General features: G+C 42.8%; 1 protein-coding gene across 1 annotated transcript; it reads right to left on the bottom strand.

Moving 5' to 3' along the window:
• Positions 1 to 11,331: 11,331 nt before the first annotated feature.
• LOC133890326 (uncharacterized) lies at positions 11,332 to 18,704 on the bottom strand. Its single transcript, XM_062330732.1, has 4 exons — positions 18,553 to 18,704; positions 12,656 to 13,254; positions 11,756 to 11,873; positions 11,332 to 11,571 (listed from the first exon to the last, which is right to left on the bottom strand). Exons 1-4 carry the CDS (start codon positions 18,702 to 18,704, stop codon positions 11,538 to 11,540), a joined length of 903 nt encoding a protein of 300 aa, XP_062186716.1. The 3' UTR covers positions 11,332 to 11,537.
• Between the last annotated feature and the right edge of the window lie 430 nt (positions 18,705 to 19,134).

Genomic DNA, 19,134 nt, shown 5'->3' with positions numbered 1-19,134 from the left:
CAAAATGGATTTGATCTTGGCTAAAACCAAGATGTGTGCTGATAAGGCTAGGTTAGCTTTGGGTTTAGGCTTTGAGAGAGTTGCTTACATCAGTTCTGACAAGACTGTTTTTACCTCATCCACTACCCTAGAGTCAGAGAAAGACAAAATCAATGCCTCATAATCCATATCAGAAAAGAACAAGCCTACACCACAACCTACAAAGAAGAAACCCACACCATAATCTAAAACGAGGGCACCTGTGAGAGAGCCTGAAGTGACTGGCAGTCGAGTTCCTGAGAGGGGCTACCACTGCACCTACCGCCAGAGAGAGTTACCTTGTTGGGTTTTGCTTTCGCTGTAGGGGAGATGAGAGGTGTGAATGGGAATGGAGCACTCGGGACATGTACTGTCCCTCTGTTGGTGTACATGATCCTTTTCCTCACCCCCTCCCATGAGATTCAAATGCTTTTCAGCCTCTCCCTAGGGGTGTTGCCCCGCATGGATTTTACCATGACTCATATGGTTTTGGTCCACATGTAAGAGGTTTTGAGTCATAAAACTTTGGCGGACCATGCTTTCCTCCTCGTGGTTTTCACTCCCAGCGTGTTAGTATTGATTTGCATACACCTGCTTTTACTTCTTCAGGACGGATGACCCAGTACAAGATTCCTAAGAAGTTTATGACTAACCCTAGTACTGAGTCATCCACCTATTATTCTTCTCATATGTAGGTGGTAGGCGGAGGCCTAGAGAATAAGTGGCTCGTCGACTCAAGTTGTTCAAGCCATATGACCGAAGATTCATCATGGTTCTCCAGCCTCACCCCGACGAAGAGACATGAGTACATTACTTTCGGGGATAATCAAAAAGGAAGGGTGAAAGTCAAAGATATGGTAAAGGTGAAAGAGAGTTTCACTCTTAAAGATGTGGCTTTGTTGCAGCACCTGGGATATAATTTGCTTTATGTATCTCAGTTGCTGGATGAGGACTAGGAAGTGCATTTCAAATGCAATACTTCTCGAGTTCTGGATTTTTCTAGTGCTTTGATTTGTCGTATTTCTAGAGTTGCGAGAGTTTTTGGAGCTGATTTTTTTTAATCTCTTAGTTATTCTCGTTGTTTGATTGTTCAACATTCTTCTAAGCTTTGGATGTGGTATAGGATAGTAGGGCACATGAGCGTTGATTTGCTTACTCGTTTGAGTGCCCTATACTTGATCCAAGGATTGCTCAAGCTCAAATTTGAGAAGAACCTTGTTTGTGCTCCTTGTCAGTATGACAAGATGGTTGCCGCCTCCTATTCACCAATCAATCTGGTGATGACTGAACAACCATGAGAACTTCTCTATATGGACATTGTTAGCCCTTCCTGGGTTTGTTCGGCGGATGGAAAGTGGTATGTTCTTGTCATTATTGATGACTTCTCTCGCTACTCTTGGGTGTTCTTTCTTGTGAGCAAGGGTGAAGTGTTCTCATACTTTCGCAGCTTAGCTTTGAGATTATTGAAGGAACTTCCTAGTGCATTAAAAGCAATTTATAGTGATAATGACACCGAGTTCAAGAACTATTTTTTGATACTTTCTATCTTGAGCATGGTATTGAACATCAATTTTCTGCCCCACATGTTTCTCGGAAGAATGACATGGTTGAGAGGAAGAATTGTACTTTGGTGGAGATGGCTAGGACGATGCTCGATGAGTATAGGACTCCTAGGAAGTTTTGGGATGAGACCATTAGCACAACGTGCTACATCTCCAATCGGATTTTCTTGCGCTCGATCTTGAATTTAATATCTTATGAGTTGTGTTTTGGAAGGAAGCCGAATGTTTCATATTTGAGAGTTTTTGGTTGTCGATGCTTCATCCTAAAGCATGACAATCTTGACAAGTTTGAGTCTCATTGCTCCGATGGTATTTTCTTGGGGTATTTGCTTCATGTTCATTCTTATAGGGTTCTTAATCTTGACACTAACACTATCATGGAGTCATGTGATGTGACCTTTAATGAATTAACCCCTTGTGCTAGCCCTGTTCTTGAGTGTGCAGGTGATCAGGAGATGAGCGAAAGTATATTTGTAGATGGTGACTTCTAGCTCTCAGGGATGACGAGGATGGTTCACTACTTCCTACTATCACACTTGCACCTTAGCTGATTCATGCCTCCTCTACATAGGTAGAGGGTCCTGCAGCCTCTACTTTCACATCAGTTGCTTTTGAGCCTGCACCAACAGTGTTTGAGGAGGAGATCATCTCGCAGCGTAAAGCTCCTCAACACATTCAGCGGTGACACCCTCCGCATATGATGATTGGCGACATCAATGAAAGGGTAATGCGGTCCAAATCCGCTTCTCATGCTAACTTCACTGATTCTATATTCGTTGCTGCCTTTGAGCCCCAAAATGTTGTACATGCTTTATCTGATTTAAATTGGGTCAATGTCATGCATGAGGAATTAGAAAACTTTAGAGAAACCAAGTTTGGATCCTTGTAGAGTCACTTCTTAATGTTCACACCATAGGCACAAAATAGGTTTTCAAAAACAAACAGGGAGAGGATGGGTCTGTAGCGAGAAACAAGGCTAGACTTGGCTCGAAGTTTCACTCAAATTGAGGGGATAGACTTTGGAGATACCTTTGCATGGGTAGTTAGGTTAGAATCCATTAGGATTTCCTTGCATTTGCCGCATCTAACGGGTTCAAGTTGTATCAAATGGATATCAAAAGGACTTTCCTAAATGGTTTCATAGAAGAAGAGGTCTATGTCAAGCAACCCCCCGGCTTTGAGCACCCCAAATACCAAAAAAAACGTGTACAAGCTTCAGAAAGCTTTGTATGGGCTTAAACAAGCACCTAGAGTTTGGTATGATAGGCTTAGATTTTTCTTGTTAGAATATGGGTATGAGATAGGGTCGTTAGATAAAATGTTGTTCACTCTTAGTTATGACAATGATTACCTACTTGTTCAGATTTACGTGGATGATATCATTTTTGGTGGCTCTTTTCATACACTTATGGCCCAGTTTGCAGAAACTATAAGTATGGAATTCGAGATGTCGATGATGGGCGAGCTCAACTTCTTCCTTAGGCTGCATAATCAAGGAATGCAAGCAAGATACATTCGTCTACCAAACTAAGTACACCAAGGACTTGCTCAAGAAGTCCGACATGAGCGATGTGAAGCCATTGGCAACATCGATGGTTACCTAGATCGTGCTTGATCTAGACGAAGATGGAGAGATAGTGGACCAGTGAGAGTACAAGAGCACGATTGGCTCCCTTCTGTACCAGACGGTGACAAGACCCGACATCCACTTCACCGTCTGCATGTGTGCCCACTTCCGAGCTTCACCAAGGACGCATCACTGCCAAGCGGTGAAGCGCATACTCAGATACCTCAAGCACACTCTCGAGTAAGGTCTTTGGTTTTCTGTATCTTCTTATCTCTCTCTTCGAGGTTTTTCAAATGTGGATTTTGCTGGTTGCAGAATTGACAAGAAGAGTACCTCTAGTACATGTCATTTCTTGGGTAATTCTCTTATGTGTTGGTCTTCTCGCAAGCAGTGTAGCATTGCGCAGTCTACCGCTGAAGCAGAATTTGTAGTTGCTGCTAGCTATTGCTAATAGATTTTATGGATGGTTGCTACCTTGAGGGACTATGGGTTAGATTTTAAGAGTATGCCGCTTTGTGTGACAACACCAGTGCCGTAAGCCTTGCCAATAATCCATTTCGACACTCCAGAACCAAACACATAGATATGAGATTTCACTTCTTGAGAGATCATAATGAGAAGGGAGACATTGAGTTTAGCTACATAGACACCCAACACTAGCTAGCCGACATATTCATCAAGCCTCTCGATATAACAACATTTATCTATTTGAGGGGAGAGCTTGAGTGTGCCATCCTTATGACATTATATGAGGAGAAGTTGCCATTGTACATACTCTATCTTATTATTGTTGTATTAGCATCGCATAATATTTTGAAAGATAATCATAGTAGTTGAGGTTCACTTATATGTTCATTGCATTTTCTTGTACTAGTTGTGAATTGTGCTAAGTGGAGTGGATGTATAACAATTTGTGCAAACTTAGACTCTTTTTGAGACATGTCATCTGTTGAGCAAGCTTGAATTTTCTAAGTACAAAATTTGATATATGAATCTAATCATATGTCACCCTTAAGTATTTACTTTTGCTTTTCATTGCTTAAATTAGGGCTAGTTCTAAAAAAGCTTGTGTTAGGTTGCTTTGTTCAGTTCAGCAGATTGGAGGTCTTTGACTTTTGTCTATGTAAATGTTTAGCCCATGATTAACTCTTGGGAGAGTATGTGTTCTTTTGTGTCGCAAAGGCACAACTTGTTTTGGCCTTGTGAAAATTGCATATTTTGAATCTTATGCTGCGTTAATTAAATGAATGATCAAGTTTTGAGTTAAAATTGAATTCAATACGGTGGTTTAAGACTTCATGTGATTTGCCAAAGAAGTGAACCCATGGTTGCTTAAATTCACTTGAGGATAGTTAAATGATCAACTGATAAAACTAATTTGTGCTCTTTAATGTTCTAAGAATGCTCTTTTTCATCTCATCAAACTAAGGTTTGGATTGATATATGTGTGTTTGCATAACCTGTCGGGTTAAACTTGGTTGTCTAGTTTGAACAGGACATAGCACTAGGTTATGTAATCTTTGCACTGATTATGAAACTGTGGATGCTCTTGTGGTGACACCTTTTTAACAATTGAACAACATGATCAAAACTTGCTTCACTCCTGGTGCTTGTGACATGGAATCACTTTGAGACTTTGTGAGCCTTTGAGTTATATTGCTCACTCCTCATAGTGCTTTGACATCTCTAGTCCCTACAAGTGTGAGCACCAGAGCATTCCAGCGTATGGAGGAAAATAGAGATCAACTCATCGGATGGTCCGGTGACAGGCAAAGAGAGCATTGAAGCATTTCTAGTAGAGAAAAATTCTTGGCGCCAAATTTGAATGTTGCACCAGATGGTCTGGTGTTCAGGGGACATGAACACCAGAGCATTCTCCAGAGATATCTATTTTTGGTGCCAGAGAGAAGATGCACACCAGATAGTCTGGTGATGAGCAGAGTTAACACAGGAGGCTTCACCAGACTATTTAACAGAGATATTGCAAAATGAGGTGTGATGCAGTTGTACTCACCGGATGATCTAGTGATGGATCTTGTACTCACCGGATCATTTCTTGCAGAGAGCAGATTTTGCATTGCACAGAGGAAGTTTCACACACTGGATGTTCCGGTGCTCAGAGGTTGTGCACATCGGAACATCCGGTGTTCACAAAATTTATGAGACATGCTTTGACTTGAGCATTTTGAGTCTGGCTAACCTAGAGATGGTATGGGGTTTGGAGAAACATGTTTGCTTATCTCATGGTGTATAGGTGATGGATGCAACTTGGCGGTCGACGGTGAGATGATCAGGGCCGAGCGGGGTGCTTGGTGCTGGACGATCGATGAGGTCAAGCGGAGTTGAGGGTGATCCCAGATGTGCACCTGGAGGTCAAGCAAAGCTTGGAAGGAAGAATGAAGATGGCGTGTTGACAAAATCAAGTGAAGGGGATGCCGATGCAAGTGACAAGACAGCCCGAGGGATTGGGAGCGGGAGAGACTTGCCGACAGTCAAGGTCGTAAGATAGAGTACATGCGTCAACATTGGTATTCTTGCTTGAGGTTAAAGCAAGCAACTGAGAGTCACACTTTGAGAAGCATGCAAGGTGGTTTCGCGATTTGGCCTCAAAACCGTGGAAGGGTGAAGTGCACGTGGCATCAATGCGAAGCTAGCATCGAGGCGAAGTTAAGTCATGAAGATTTCATGGCCGTTCGATGGAAGGAGCAAAATATGGACCAAAATACCTCCATGATAGGTAGGAGGTCATTGTAAGCAAGGTGTATTTTGGAAATAAGAAAATTTGGCATCTAAGGAAGCTCTCAAGACCTATAAATAGATGGGTATGGTTGTTGGAAGAGGGTGAACCAACCACTTATGCTTGAGAGCTAGGGTTTTATAGGAGAGAAGAGGATATGCTTAGCTTTTATAATAGGTTAGAGATTTTGTAAGAGAAAAATATTTTATAATCTACCTAAAATAGAGCTGACCTCTTGTTGAAATAAAGTGCTAGTTTCCTCCTGTATTTGAGTTTATCTCCTTCTAGTCTCCTTCCATTAGCTCTGTGTTGGTTCCTCCTGTATTTCCTCCCGTTGCAAATTTTTCCTCCTGTATTTCCTCCTGGTTTTTGTTTTGGTTTTTGGGCTGAAATTTCTGCTCCTCGTGAAGTCACTCTCTTTGTTGTCAGAGGTATAAAATTTGCACACGTATGTGTACAAGTGTGTATTGAATTCACATACCTCTATTCCATCTACTTGGGGTGTTTTCTTTTCTAGGTAGCTTGTTTTTGTGTACAAAGACATATGAAATGATCTTGAATGGAACCTATGGGTTATATACCATCCGTGAAGTTATGTTGCCTCAGAACTTTTCTTCTTAAATAGTATCTCTATTTTTTTTTCTTCCGCTGAGGTTTTGAGGTGCTTTGGGTAATCAAATAGGAGAAGGCCATCAGTTTCGAAGAAATTTATTGAGACGCCTATTCATCCCCCTCTAGTTGCCAATCTTGTTTCTATAGAACCTCACAAGCTTTAATTTTTGTCAGAGCATTAGCTTTTTTGGGAGCAAAATCTTGATCTCAAAAATGTTTTTCTCTTATAAGGAGACAACAGGTTACTAGAATAAGTAACTGTTGACTGCTGCTATAGCGACAATCGACAATCTTTGTGGACAAGGCATGGATGAACTCATCGTAGATGACATTGTTCCCAAACATTCAAAACTCTTCAAGATGGAGAGTGTAGTCACGATCGGAAAAGTAGGCCGCCCTGTGGCACAGGCACATGCTTTTCACCTCTAGGAAGGCGCCGACGATGAAGGCGACGCAAGATGAATAGCCAGAGCCATCGTCGTCACCATCATGGTGCTGCTAGATAGAGGAGGCCTACAACCGGTTAGGCCAGTTCCCAACAGCGCGGTATGTATGGGGGCCATGGGCAGCGGATACCTCTGCCAGGAGCATGGCCGCAAGGTGGCAGAGGTTGGCCTCGTAGTTGTTGTTTGCCGGGTAGATGTCGCCGTTGATGCAGATGACGATCAACGTCCTGGCAGCTGTAGGAGGCGAGGCGGTGAGGAGGAGAACAAGAGAAAGGAGCGAGGAATTCTTCATGGTTCTGTCTGGTGAGTGGTCACAGGTAGCGATGGAGGTGGAGGACTATAGATGTGTGATCGAGTGAAGCATGTGGAGCTGAATTAGCCAGCAATGCGGGTGGTGACTGTGACATTCAACAACTGCCATATTAGGTCATCTTTAGTAGATACTCTAAAATTCATCCCTTGTAATACTATTACAGCATCCTCTAATATTATTACAGTATTCTCTATTTTTTCATCTCCAGCAACTACTTTATTTCCTACCTTCCATCACTTTCTATCTCTCTTCGGACCCACAGTCATCTTCTGTAAATAGTGATGCGGATAGGAGAGAGAATGCCCCAAATATAGAATACCTAACCCCTACTACATCACTATAGCAGTGGATACGGAGTTCACTAGAGACATTTTGTGTGACAAAATGAGGTGCCATTTATACCGTATTTGAAACAACTGTACAAAATCTGCCAATTTTATCATAGAAGAAGAGAATTAGAGCTGGATAACGAGCTAACTTGGCTCGGCTCATTAACATAACGAGCAAAAATATCAGCTCGACTCGGTCGTTAAAAGCTCAAGCCAACTCGTTTGGCTCACGTGCTAGTTAATGACAATTCACTTATACTCATTTCTCTATAACAGACTTGCCATTATGCAAGTTAATCATTTCGGTACACAGACATACATCATATGTTCATATTCATACATGTATATGGGTGTTCAGAATTTGATTCATATAGAACTGATAGCATCAAACTATGAGTTCTAATCCATGACAGTAACGCGACTAGCAACTACAGCTTCAACTTGGACTTGGTCAAATGTTGGTGTTGCTGCAGCTGGCGACGAACTAGTAGCCAGGGTCACAATTTTCTATAGTCATGTTCATCTCAAATCAGTATAGCAGTTGCACTAGATCTAGTAGGACTAGCACGAGAGAAGTGACAAAAAGGGTTAAAGTATACCTCAGGATGGAGGATAACATAGCCTGGCCATCGGTGGACAGTCAGAGTCATGAACAGAGGACCGCGATGACGTCGATTAGCCGAGGCGGATGGAGATCTAGGTGGGCGATGGCACGAACATCATGGACAGGGGACTGAGGACTGCTATGGACGGAGGATGGCATTGCCGATTCACCGCTCATCGAGTTGCCGACAGCTGGCGACTCAATGCCTAGGCCTCATAGCCCTCACGCCCATGCCTTGAGCGGTCAAGCCCTCATCTCTTGAGCACCGGTTGCGAGTGGGAGAATAGAAATGGGATATTGCGTTAGGGTTCCTAGTAGTGGGGGTGTATATTTGGTTATGCAAATGGGGGCTACTAGGCTGCACAATGTTATATGGGCCAGCTCCTGGCTCGTTTGTCTTGCAGAGTTACTCACGAGCTAGCTCGAACCAGCTCATTATTTAAATGAGTTAAAACTCTAGCTCGTCTCATTAGATTTTAAATCTAATGAGACAAGCCAAACCGAACCGAGTTGAGCCAGACACGAGCTGAGCTAGCTAATAAGTTTCAAATTTTTTGTCTAGACCTAAAGAGAGTTCACCCAGTTTATGAGTTAAACTGGACCCAAAAAATTATATAACCCCACGATTAATTAGGGGAAACTAGCAAATACCCCAACTGTGTGAACGCCACGACCACCATAAACCAAAACGGTGCACCACCACACACTTGAATAAACACAACCGATGGGGTCCGATGTGAGTCATCGTTGTCAAGCTCACCGCGTTAGCAGCACAGCAGCTCCGACTTCCCACAAAAAACCTCAACCTCGACCTCTATGTCATCACGTCTCCCGCCCACAACCTCAGCCAATGGATGTCAACAAGAGAAAATGAAGTGGGTGAGTGGGAGGGACTCATGGTGGTGTGGCAGGCTAGGCTTGCCATAGTAGTGGAGGGTGCAGGTGGTGCTATAGTCCACCGTGGCATCCCTGCCATACGAGCATGGGGCACCACTGCTTTGCGCTGTGGTAGGCCTAGGTGACGCAGGCGTGGCAAGAAGAGGCGTGTACACTGGGGCTACAGAAGGCGAAATAAACGGCTCCTCCGCAGGAGGTGTGGGCCAAAAGGCGTGGCAAGGGGAAATAAATTCTATGTGGTATTGTTACAGATGCATCTTCTTGTAGCACCGCTTGTATAGCTGCCATGTGTCCTCAATATGGATCTCAAAGCAATGGTGAGATCTCCTTAACGCTGATTATATATGTTAAGTAATAAACATATAGGATAATTTTTCATTACATAAAATCCACCGTTTTAAGATTCACATTAAAAATAAGTGAGTGCCAACCAAGTGATACTGGAGGAGGAGACCTATGCAACATTGCTGCATAGAATTAGGCAATTGCGATGGGTAGCGTAGCCTCCCGCCACGCGACGTTTCTAATAGAAGTAAGGTTGACTTTTGACAGCTGGACAGTGCAGATGGCTTCTGTTTTTGTTTTAGAATTAAAGATTTTCATTAAGACCATAAAGGCATTATTGATCCAGTGGTGTCTCATTGATAGTTTCCACGTGCCAGCTGCACTGGACAGGGTGAGGTTTGAGCTAAAGCCTCATAGGAACAAGAACAGGGCGAAAGATTCCTGCCTAGCTTGTTTAGTTGTTTTATCTGCAACCGAGATTACAGGAGTAGAAGAACACCTTGATTACACAAGCTCGTGCGAAGAACTTTCGGTCGTCTCGTCGACCATCGATAGCACTGCAACAGAGCAAAGCGTTGCTACAATCAATCTCTGATGCGGTACATCGCATTAGTGGCCGATGTCGTCGATGGGATTAGCGGTAGAGGTCGCCTATAACTTACCTATAACTGTAAGACGCTAACCGTACCACAACATCGACATCTTGGGGCCTCATCATGCTTGCCGATTGACCTGCCGGTGGCTGTCCCAGCTGCCTCCTCTAACTATCCATTAGAGGTTAGACCACCTTTTTTTTCTTTATTTTGTTCCTTTTCTGATTTCTTTCTGTGCCTTATTTTTTTTATTTTTCCTCATCTCCAATAGCTTGTTTTCGAAGGATTCGTAAAAAAAAAAAAAATCCTGTCTAAAAAGAATGGGCTTAATAATCCCTTCGTGAACAGAACAGTTGAAGTGTTGAAGAGAACAAAAATCCCTTTACGAAAGAATTCTGAGTCTTGAAAAGAATCCGTTAGACATGATCTTATTATTAGTTGAACCATAGATTTGTGATGAGCTTCATTGGGCTCAACTTAGTTCGATTAATTGCCTTTGATAAATCTGGGGTTCAACGACGCTGACCAAAAACAAAGCCATGGTCACTTTTGAAAGGACTTCCCTGTCTCCAGCGGTAGAGACTCAAAGGAAATCGGAGTAGAGGAATTACCAAGCTGCGCAAATTGAAGTCGTGGACGTCGAAGTAGGAACCAACCGAGTGGGCAGTGCGGCCGTACCGACGCCCTCGGAACGTCCAAGTGTTTGAGGGGGTGAGGGGGCCAGCGCGCACGGCGATTCTTCCTTGGACACAACTGCAAATACGATGAGGGCTCGGCGTTGCAGCCGTGGAACTCTGCACCCACCGCCACTCCCATGTCACCATGTGTCACTGCCACCGTGGTCATTCGCGACATGCACCTCCGTAGCTAAGGATCAGGAGGCCAGCACCGCCATCGACCCCGGGATGGTGCATTCGACCGGCGGTGGGGAAACCCTAAGGGGCATGCGTGGCGAGATCTATCATTTGTTTCTGTTTGGAGCCCCGTGTGACTAGGCTTCTGTTTGACATGCTGCTGCTACTAGCACGGCAGCCATGTTTTTTTTTTCTGAACTCGTGTTCAATTTCTAGGAAAATACATAGTACTTTATCTTAATCTGGCAAGTGAAAACAAGAGCCGGAAGTACTTGACCAATTGGGCACATTTTTTTACATATGTTAATGTAGGGAGAGAAATCAATGAGCCCAGCCGAACAAGCTTCAACTGATGATTCACTATTCACCCTATTTTGCTAGAGGAAAAATGATTCATGATTCAGTGCTGAGTGCTCAATTTCGGCATGTTGGAGTTACATACTTGCATACATATTTCGTGATATATATGGACAGCGGGATCACCAAATTTTGAAATTTGATGAAAACAGTAGAGTACGTGAAATGAACATTTCTTTTGAAGAGTAGGTGAAATGAACATTGTCGCTTGTTTGTAAGGATCAAAGTCCTTCAAAATGAGGAATAAGTATCCATTCATTGTTCGTCAAGAAAATCAAAACATCCTTTCATTCCATTTACTATTATTGTGCCTCCCCTGAGAGTAGTAGGCGCTGATGCTCAAACTTGTGGCCAAGCCGCTCACTATTGATCTCCAGATGGAAGATGGGTGTAATGCCTGCATTATGAAAGAGGAATTAAAATTACTTAGACAACTATCCTGAGGTTGAAATCACAAGCATATTTCGTATTGTTAGCCCAAGACTTCTAACACGTACATGTTACCGGAATTTCACGGAAATTTTGTATGATCTTTGCAGGAACAGTTCAATCTAGGCAGAAATTTGGGAGTGGGGCCTTACATGACGGTGCCTTTTTTACTATCACGCCATGCCTGCAGAAACAAGAAGAAAAGGTATCCAAGTCCAATTGCCTGAAATATCATCACCCAAGCTAAGGTCTGTATAAGTTCGTTTCCTCCTGAAATGAGATGCACAAAACCTAATATTGAGTATAGTTGAACATTATTTCTTGAGTAAATGAGTTGAAATGTATAAACGTAAATATCAATAGCTTGGAATACAGGGAAGAGACATTATGTGTTAGTACAACTCACTTTAATTTTCTAGTGTGAGACTAGCATGCCATCACAGCTCACCAAATGGGCCACTTGAATCGGTCCTATTGTTACAATTTGAGTTTTGAGTGTTCAACAAATATCAAAGTGTGATAGGCACTTATGCCAAATTTAGTACTGAAAAAAAAAACACCACCATGACTCAAAGAAACACTGCTCATGAAGTCTTATTTTCACTAACTCAGAGAAATATGTGACCATAAAGCCATCAATTTTGCAAAACATAATTGTTGGCCATTCTGTTGTCATTAATCTTACAAGCATTGGTGAAATTGGCATCACTGGTCAAAACAAATTTGTTGTCATGTACGTCACCTAATACTTGATGCTTTTTTTGTGTCACCGACTAACATGATTACTAGTGGGGAAAGAAAATTCGTCACTAAGTTAATAGTAAGTTGAGTATGTGTGACGATTGAAAATTTGGAATGGCTAATTGTCAGGCTACTGATGATAGAAAGTCTTGAATCTTGAAAAAACTGTCACAACTCACAAGCACTGACTTGATTTGTGTGGAAAATCAGCATTTCGGGGGGGGGGGGGGGGGGGGCATTTCCTGAAATCTCCCCCCCCCCCCCTTGTAGGGAGACAAGAGGTGACTAGAATCAGTAATGGCAGAACTCACCAAATATGCCATCGCTCCCCAGAATATGGACATCGCCCAGTTGGAGAAAGCAGTTGTTAGTGCTGTCGAAGTAGGCCTTCTTACGGTACGGGCACGCGCGCTCCACCTCCTTGAAGGCGTCGGCGATGCAGTCGGCGCAGTCACCGTCGTGGCTCCGGCAGGTCGAGGTGGCCTGCAACCGGTTAGGCCAGTACCCTAAGGCACGCTTGTGGACGTAGCGACCGCGCAGGGCGGAGGCGGCTTCGGCCGGGAAGACGGCCGCGAGGCGGCGGAGGTTGGTTTCATAGGTGCTGTTCGCCGAGTAGGTGCCGTCGCTGCCACACCAGACGTCAGACCATGCGGCGGCGAGGGGCGAGGCGGCGAGGAGGAGGACGAGGGAAATGAGCGAGGAATTCTTCATGGTGATGACTGGTAACCGGCGGACGGCGGGGATGGCGAACTGGTGATGTAGGTGGAGGGCTACAAGTCTATAGAGCCAGGAGGGCGAGTGAGTGGTGAAGCACGAGGAGCTGCAACGTACGCTCGGTGCAGCAAAGTGGCGCGCGTGGACGACGACTTTGACCACGCATCCGGTCGTGTTTGGCGGGCTGCCTGCACCCCTGCAGGTTCGTAGCCGCAATGTATTTTTATGAACATGCTCGCTAATACTCGTGTGATTCTATCCGAGTATAATTTACCATTTAGTGCTCATATTTGTTCCGTCGTAGAATTACATTGCCCGTTCATTTTTCTATCAGTTTGTTACACCGTGAATCTTGACAGATAAAATGGACGGGTATTTCTGCATCCCAAATGAAATCCATGTGACGTCTTGTCGGTGGAGAAGCCGAAAGTTATACTTTTATTACCTAAAAAAATGAAATGCTCATTTTTTTTTTTTACATACATGATGAATTGAACAAGGAAATATGCAGATTACTCTAGGTTGCAAACCTATATATTAATCTTCCATGTATTCCAAGTCAGAGAGGACATCAATTTTTAAGGGCGTCGCAGTTAGATAGGAAAATTCATTTTTTTAAAAAAATATTTGGACAATTAATCTGAGAGGTTGAAATCTTTAGCCTGTTTCGTATTGCTAGACCATGTTGCATTAAATTTGGATCTTATAGGAAGTAGTTCACTTTAGGCGGAGATATGGGGAGATTCTTTCTTGTGTTTCAAGTTGGGACTTACATCATAATGTCTCTTTTCTGGCAACATCATTCCTGCAGTAGCAAGGAAAATGAATAGGGGCTTTAACTGATAAACGACATAATACTTAATGCTCTAAAACAAGAGGAAGAAAAGTGTACTATAAGTATGGTCAAACGACTGATTATCCAATTTCTATGTTATATATGACCGTGATGTCTTCCCAACTATACAAGCTTCTTCCGATGAGAGCAGCATAAAAGTACCACCTACATGATTGATGCATGGAAGTCTTTCTTATAAAACTATTTCCGAATGAACTGAGGCTATTTTTTTTTTTCAATTTTGATTCAAGAGTTCCTATATGTTTCCACGCCCTTTTTTAGACCTCGAAATATGAAATAGACAAATTCCTTCTTTTAGAAAAACATACAAGGAAAAGGATAATAGTAGCCCTCCCGTTTAGCTATTTTATTTTCATTTATGAATTTCATAGTAATAGAAATCCTTATCTTACGAAGACAGAATTTGTAACATGCTATTCGCTCCCTCTCAAATAGAGATCACGTTTATCTTTACTCACCCTGATTCTTAAGTCCATCGAATATTGAGTAATCAAATCATTCAATACATTATTATTGAGATCTTTTAAAAATAGATTAATGGGACAAGGGTAAAGAGAGAGTCACATTCTACATGTCAATACTGACAACAATGAAATTTCTAGGAAAAGAAAATGCACATAGCTGAGAAACTCAAAGCTAAATGAAGTTTAACAAGTCAAAAGAAGTTTGAACACACTCAAACAGAAGCCAGTGGGTTGCTAAATCTCCTCCCATTTAAGCTGAAAATATCTTTATTAGGGTCTCCAAAGTGTGGCATGTCTTACGTATCATACTCCGCTCTTCTTCATGCGGTGATCCATCACAAGAATGTTGCCCTTGATCTTGGCATGTTAAATCCAGTTGACACTTCATAATTCTGCGGTCTAATGCCAAAATATGCCAGGTTTGAGGAAGAAAAAAAAATACAAACACGCAATCGACCATTTCATAGCTGGCAAAATTGGCTCCTGCCCCTCTAAAAAAAATGGCGCCTGGTCACAAACATTTGGTTGGCATTTCGCTAAGAATGTTAATAGGTGGAGAGGGATGAATGAGTCTAGTTAACTGTATTGAACAACCCCAAGGTGCAAATGTAGAATATATGGGAGCAACACTAAAAATAGGAAGAGTCTTATACCCTTAGCACCCCTCCCCTATGATCTGCAAAATGCCAAACGTATGCAATTGTGTTCCATTTGGATGAGATGGCACAAATGAGAAAATGGACTGGAGGTTAGCGGATACACTAGCAACAGGCAAACACTAGCAGAGCAACACAGCCATCCACCGAGGGATTTTTTTATTTTTATATTTCAAAAATCAAAAAATTGTAAAACTAGATGTCCCTTTAAAAATATCGTAAAATAGGCTACTATCGTCCGTTGAAAAGGTATGGTATCACCCTTTTGGCATCTTTAAAAAAATAAAAATATCACCTTTCTAACGAACAACAGGTTAAAAAATAAAATAGCATTGCGTTCTATTGCTCTTAAAATTTAAAATACTATCGAAATAGTCATAACAATTCTGAAAAAAAATATATTGTAGATGATACTATGATCTACCTCTCAAAAAAATGCAGACAAAAATATGATTTGTACACTAAGAAACAAAAAAAAAAGACAAATTTCATTGTCAGAAATTTGTCTTTTTTTTCTCATTGTAAATGTAATTGTTTGAGTTGAATTTTTTTTGGAGAGATAGATTATAGCATCCTCTACAACAACTTATTTTTTAAAAAAAATACATGACTATTTTGATAGTATTTTGAATTTTGAAGCAATGAAATACAATTTTTTTTTACCTGTCGTCCGTTAGGAGGTCGACAAATTTTTTTGAAGATGCCACCCGTTGGATATGCGACACCTTGATGTCATCCTTCCAACGAGTGATAGTAGCCTATTTTTGCAATTTTTTCAAACGGATGTCTAGTTTGCAATTTTTTATTTTCGAAATATAAAAATAAAAGAGCTCTCCACCGACGGACCCTCACAGCTCCAGTGAAAAAAGGCAATCAGCAAAACCACGACAGCAGACCCACAATCAACTCACAACATGCAGCCCACCAAACATCTGGACCAGCTCACCAAGAATTGACAACACTGTTTTTTTAGGCTGGGCCGAAAGCAACGACAACACGGCACGACCAAGATGAAGGCCAGCGATGACAGACATGGTCAGGAATGAGGCCGGACGACGGTGGATCCGGCCAGGATGAGACCGGAGATCTGCTCAGGAGGAATTCAACGTGTACTCGCGAACACTCAGGCGAACCAGGAGGCGAATCAAATCCGGCGTCGATCCACCCGGGTTCCCCTTCATCTCCGGCGGCCTACTGGCGCTGGAATGTAAGGGGAACCTGGATCTCCTTTTGTCTAGTGTATATGTTTGTTTTCTAGTAGGTTGACGAAGTAGCTAGCGTTAGTTTTTCCCATGCCGATTCCGTCAGCGGTGGGCGTCTGCTTATTCCGGATCCTTCCCGATGACTGCGTCAGTCAAACTGCATGCTCCGACGAGGATGCTGAGAAGATTTTGTTTTCTTCGAGCGGGCTTTGCGAAGGCTTCGGTGTTAACATCATCGCCAGCGCCAATGGCTTTGCCGGCGTTGCTCGGGAGAGGTCAATTTTGCTCTACCTAGTTGTGATTGGGTGGGAGCATTTTTGGATTGTTTCGGTGTTCGACGTTTCGGGATAGCCTATGATGCTTAAGGTGTCAGATCCTGTATCCCTCGGTGATGCTACGATCAGCGGCCGTAATGAAGTGCCTGAGCGTTCAGGGATTTAAGAGCATGTTTTTGGATGTGCTACTTGTTGCAATAAAAAACTTCAAAGTTTCTTTGGAAGCTCTTTCGTCGGGAAAAGTATCGGCTTCAAGTTGCAAACTCAACATGACCTCTTGCCAGTATGATGGTGGTTAGCTGAGTGGTTGCTCCGATCGCCGGTGATAAAGAGGACCGGGAAATCCCTGCAAAGATCACAATGTATTTCTTCTTTTCTCAAGGGTGTTGATGTAAAAACTACAATATAATTCTTTACATATCTATATAAAATAACCCGGTTTCTTAAAAAAAGCTTTTTGCGTCCGACACTGTTGGAGATTCGTGAACGGGTTCTGGACGGGTACGATTGCATGTGGGCACGGGCATGCAGGTCGGGTTTTGGACGATATTTTTTAGATAAAGGAAATATTTTCGGCCTTTTGCATCCTCCGATGCATACAACCCTATAATGTTTATTACAAAGTCTCGACTTGAACGATTAAAAAATCAAAAGAAAAATATTTGCATTCTACAAAGCAAATAGACTCTTGTCCATTATTACATAGTCTCATTATAAGAATTATCCGTATAATCTATAGTTAAGCTGTCACCCATGTTTGGTGAACATATCCATAGTCACCACCTCCAATGCGTGAGACGCCCTCAAGAAGTCTTCTCTTTGATCCTTCCTCTATAGCAATCTCCAGAACCGTAACTAATAGGTTCCCTGAAAATTGCTTGCATTAATGATATATTAGGAGTATGATTAAAAATTATATCAAAAGATGGCTGCTACCCCAACTAGCATCTCGTTCTTAGTTTTCGTTCCCATTTATCTTAACCGACCATCTATAATGTGACCCGTACTGCTAGGTTTTTTAATACCTAAGGCAATCGAGATTATTTGCCAACAGGATCTAGCAAAGGGACGTTGAAAGAAAAGGTGATTAATAGTTTCATTTTGATTGCAAAAATAGCATTTTTGGTTTTCATCCAAGTTCCTTTTGATCAGATTATCCTTGTCAAAAGAACGTCTTTACCTAAGTAAAAAAAAAAACCTTATCATTTGCTTCCACAGACATTTGGCATTGCTAATTGTCGATTGAGATATCATTTGCTTGTACATGGATTGAATTGAGAATATTCCATGTGCATGCAAATCCTACCTGAAAATATCTTGTTCATTACATAATCGAACTGAAGCAATTTTTGACATTATATATTGCCAAGCAACTAATTTATCCTCTATAATGGGTCTGCGAAAGGACAACATATGTCACTACCCGATTGAAGAGTTGGCTGGGAAAGTAATATGAATCTCGAACTTCATATGAATTTTCTCTTAAACCGTGCATACATTTTTCAAATCCGATCCACTTATGTTGTATAGAATTAATGCATCAAATTGAGATACAATAAAAATATATTTTTCTTATATTTGAATTTATTAAAAAATTCAATATTTGAATGTACTAGTTCAACATATTGAATATACTATTTCAATATTTTTACATAAATTGTTGAACTAGATTTTGCAAAATATTAAATCCGGTCTTTCGAAACGTTGACTGTATATAAAAATTGTAAAATCAGAATCCTATAAAAATAATGAATATCTACTACTTAAAAAATACGTAGTGATTCCAGCATCAGTCAAGACGTCTTGCCCTCGCACCCTCGAAAAGACCAAAGTACCCATCAGCTTTCGCAGCAAATTACCCGCCCCTACCCCTGCCATACCCCTGACGGCCTACGCCCGACACCCCTCATTCTCTCCCATCTCTCCCGTGCGAGAACCCTAGCCGCCACCGCCAAAGACCAGCCTGCGACGACCGTCTCCTCCCTCCTCGGCGCGGATCTAGCGCGGCTACCCTCGCAGGCGTGGCACCTAGCGCGGCTACCCTCCCAAGCGGTAGTCACCGACAACGCCAAGGACGCGGACGGTGCGCGGCGCATGCTCCAATCCGGGCGCAGTGCGGGAGCTGGCGCGGTGGCCCTCCATCAGGAGAGGTACCATGACATGGCGGAGGTGGCCCCCGTCGATGCTTACCATCGCCCATCCTCGACGCTCCTCCTCTCGGGTGCTCCGCAGCTTGTCCGTTCACCGTGCGCCGCCGCCTCCTCCTAGAGATCCGCTCTACTGACCTCACCCTCGCTGACTTCGTCACCGCCCGCAGGGAAAAAGAAGGGGGAGGAATATTTTAGAGGGAGAAAAAGGGTAGCCACCGTCCTGTGCGACCCTCCCAAGCAGACATGACCAGATCTTGGGGAGCGTGGTGGTCACAGCATGGTGGCTGCCTCACTCAACTCCCACGCTTTCCCTGCAGCACACACACCCCAAATCTCTCGATAATCCTGCCCAAAAAAAAAAGCACAAGCGCCGCCATGGCTGCCGCCGAGCTCAGCCGTAGCGTGGTGGCGAAGGCTGTTGGGCCGTCGCCGCTGTCAACGGCACGGGTTCACCTCTAGGCTTAGTAAATTCC

Source organism: Phragmites australis, chromosome 14 (assembly GCF_958298935.1).
Source record: "Phragmites australis chromosome 14, lpPhrAust1.1, whole genome shotgun sequence".
In the NCBI taxonomy this organism is placed as follows: Eukaryota; Viridiplantae; Streptophyta; class Magnoliopsida; order Poales; family Poaceae; genus Phragmites; species Phragmites australis.
This window is presented reverse-complemented; position numbering and strand designations above follow the sequence as displayed.

What these genes read in the sequence shown, in the direction of transcription:
- LOC133890326 (XM_062330732.1), bottom strand. Translation starts at nt 18,704, where the DNA reads ATGGTAAGCATCGACGGGGGCCACCTCCGCCATGTCATGGTACCTCTC. An exon ending in GGTGACTACCGCTTGGGAGG is followed by an intron (nt 13,255 to 18,552) that starts GTAGCCGCGCTA and finishes ACGAACCTGCAG; the next exon opens with GGGTGCAGGCAGCCCGCCAA. An exon ending in AGTAAAAAAGGCACCGTCAT is followed by an intron (nt 11,572 to 11,755) that starts GTAAGGCCCCAC and finishes TTCATAATGCAG; the next exon opens with GCATTACACCCATCTTCCAT.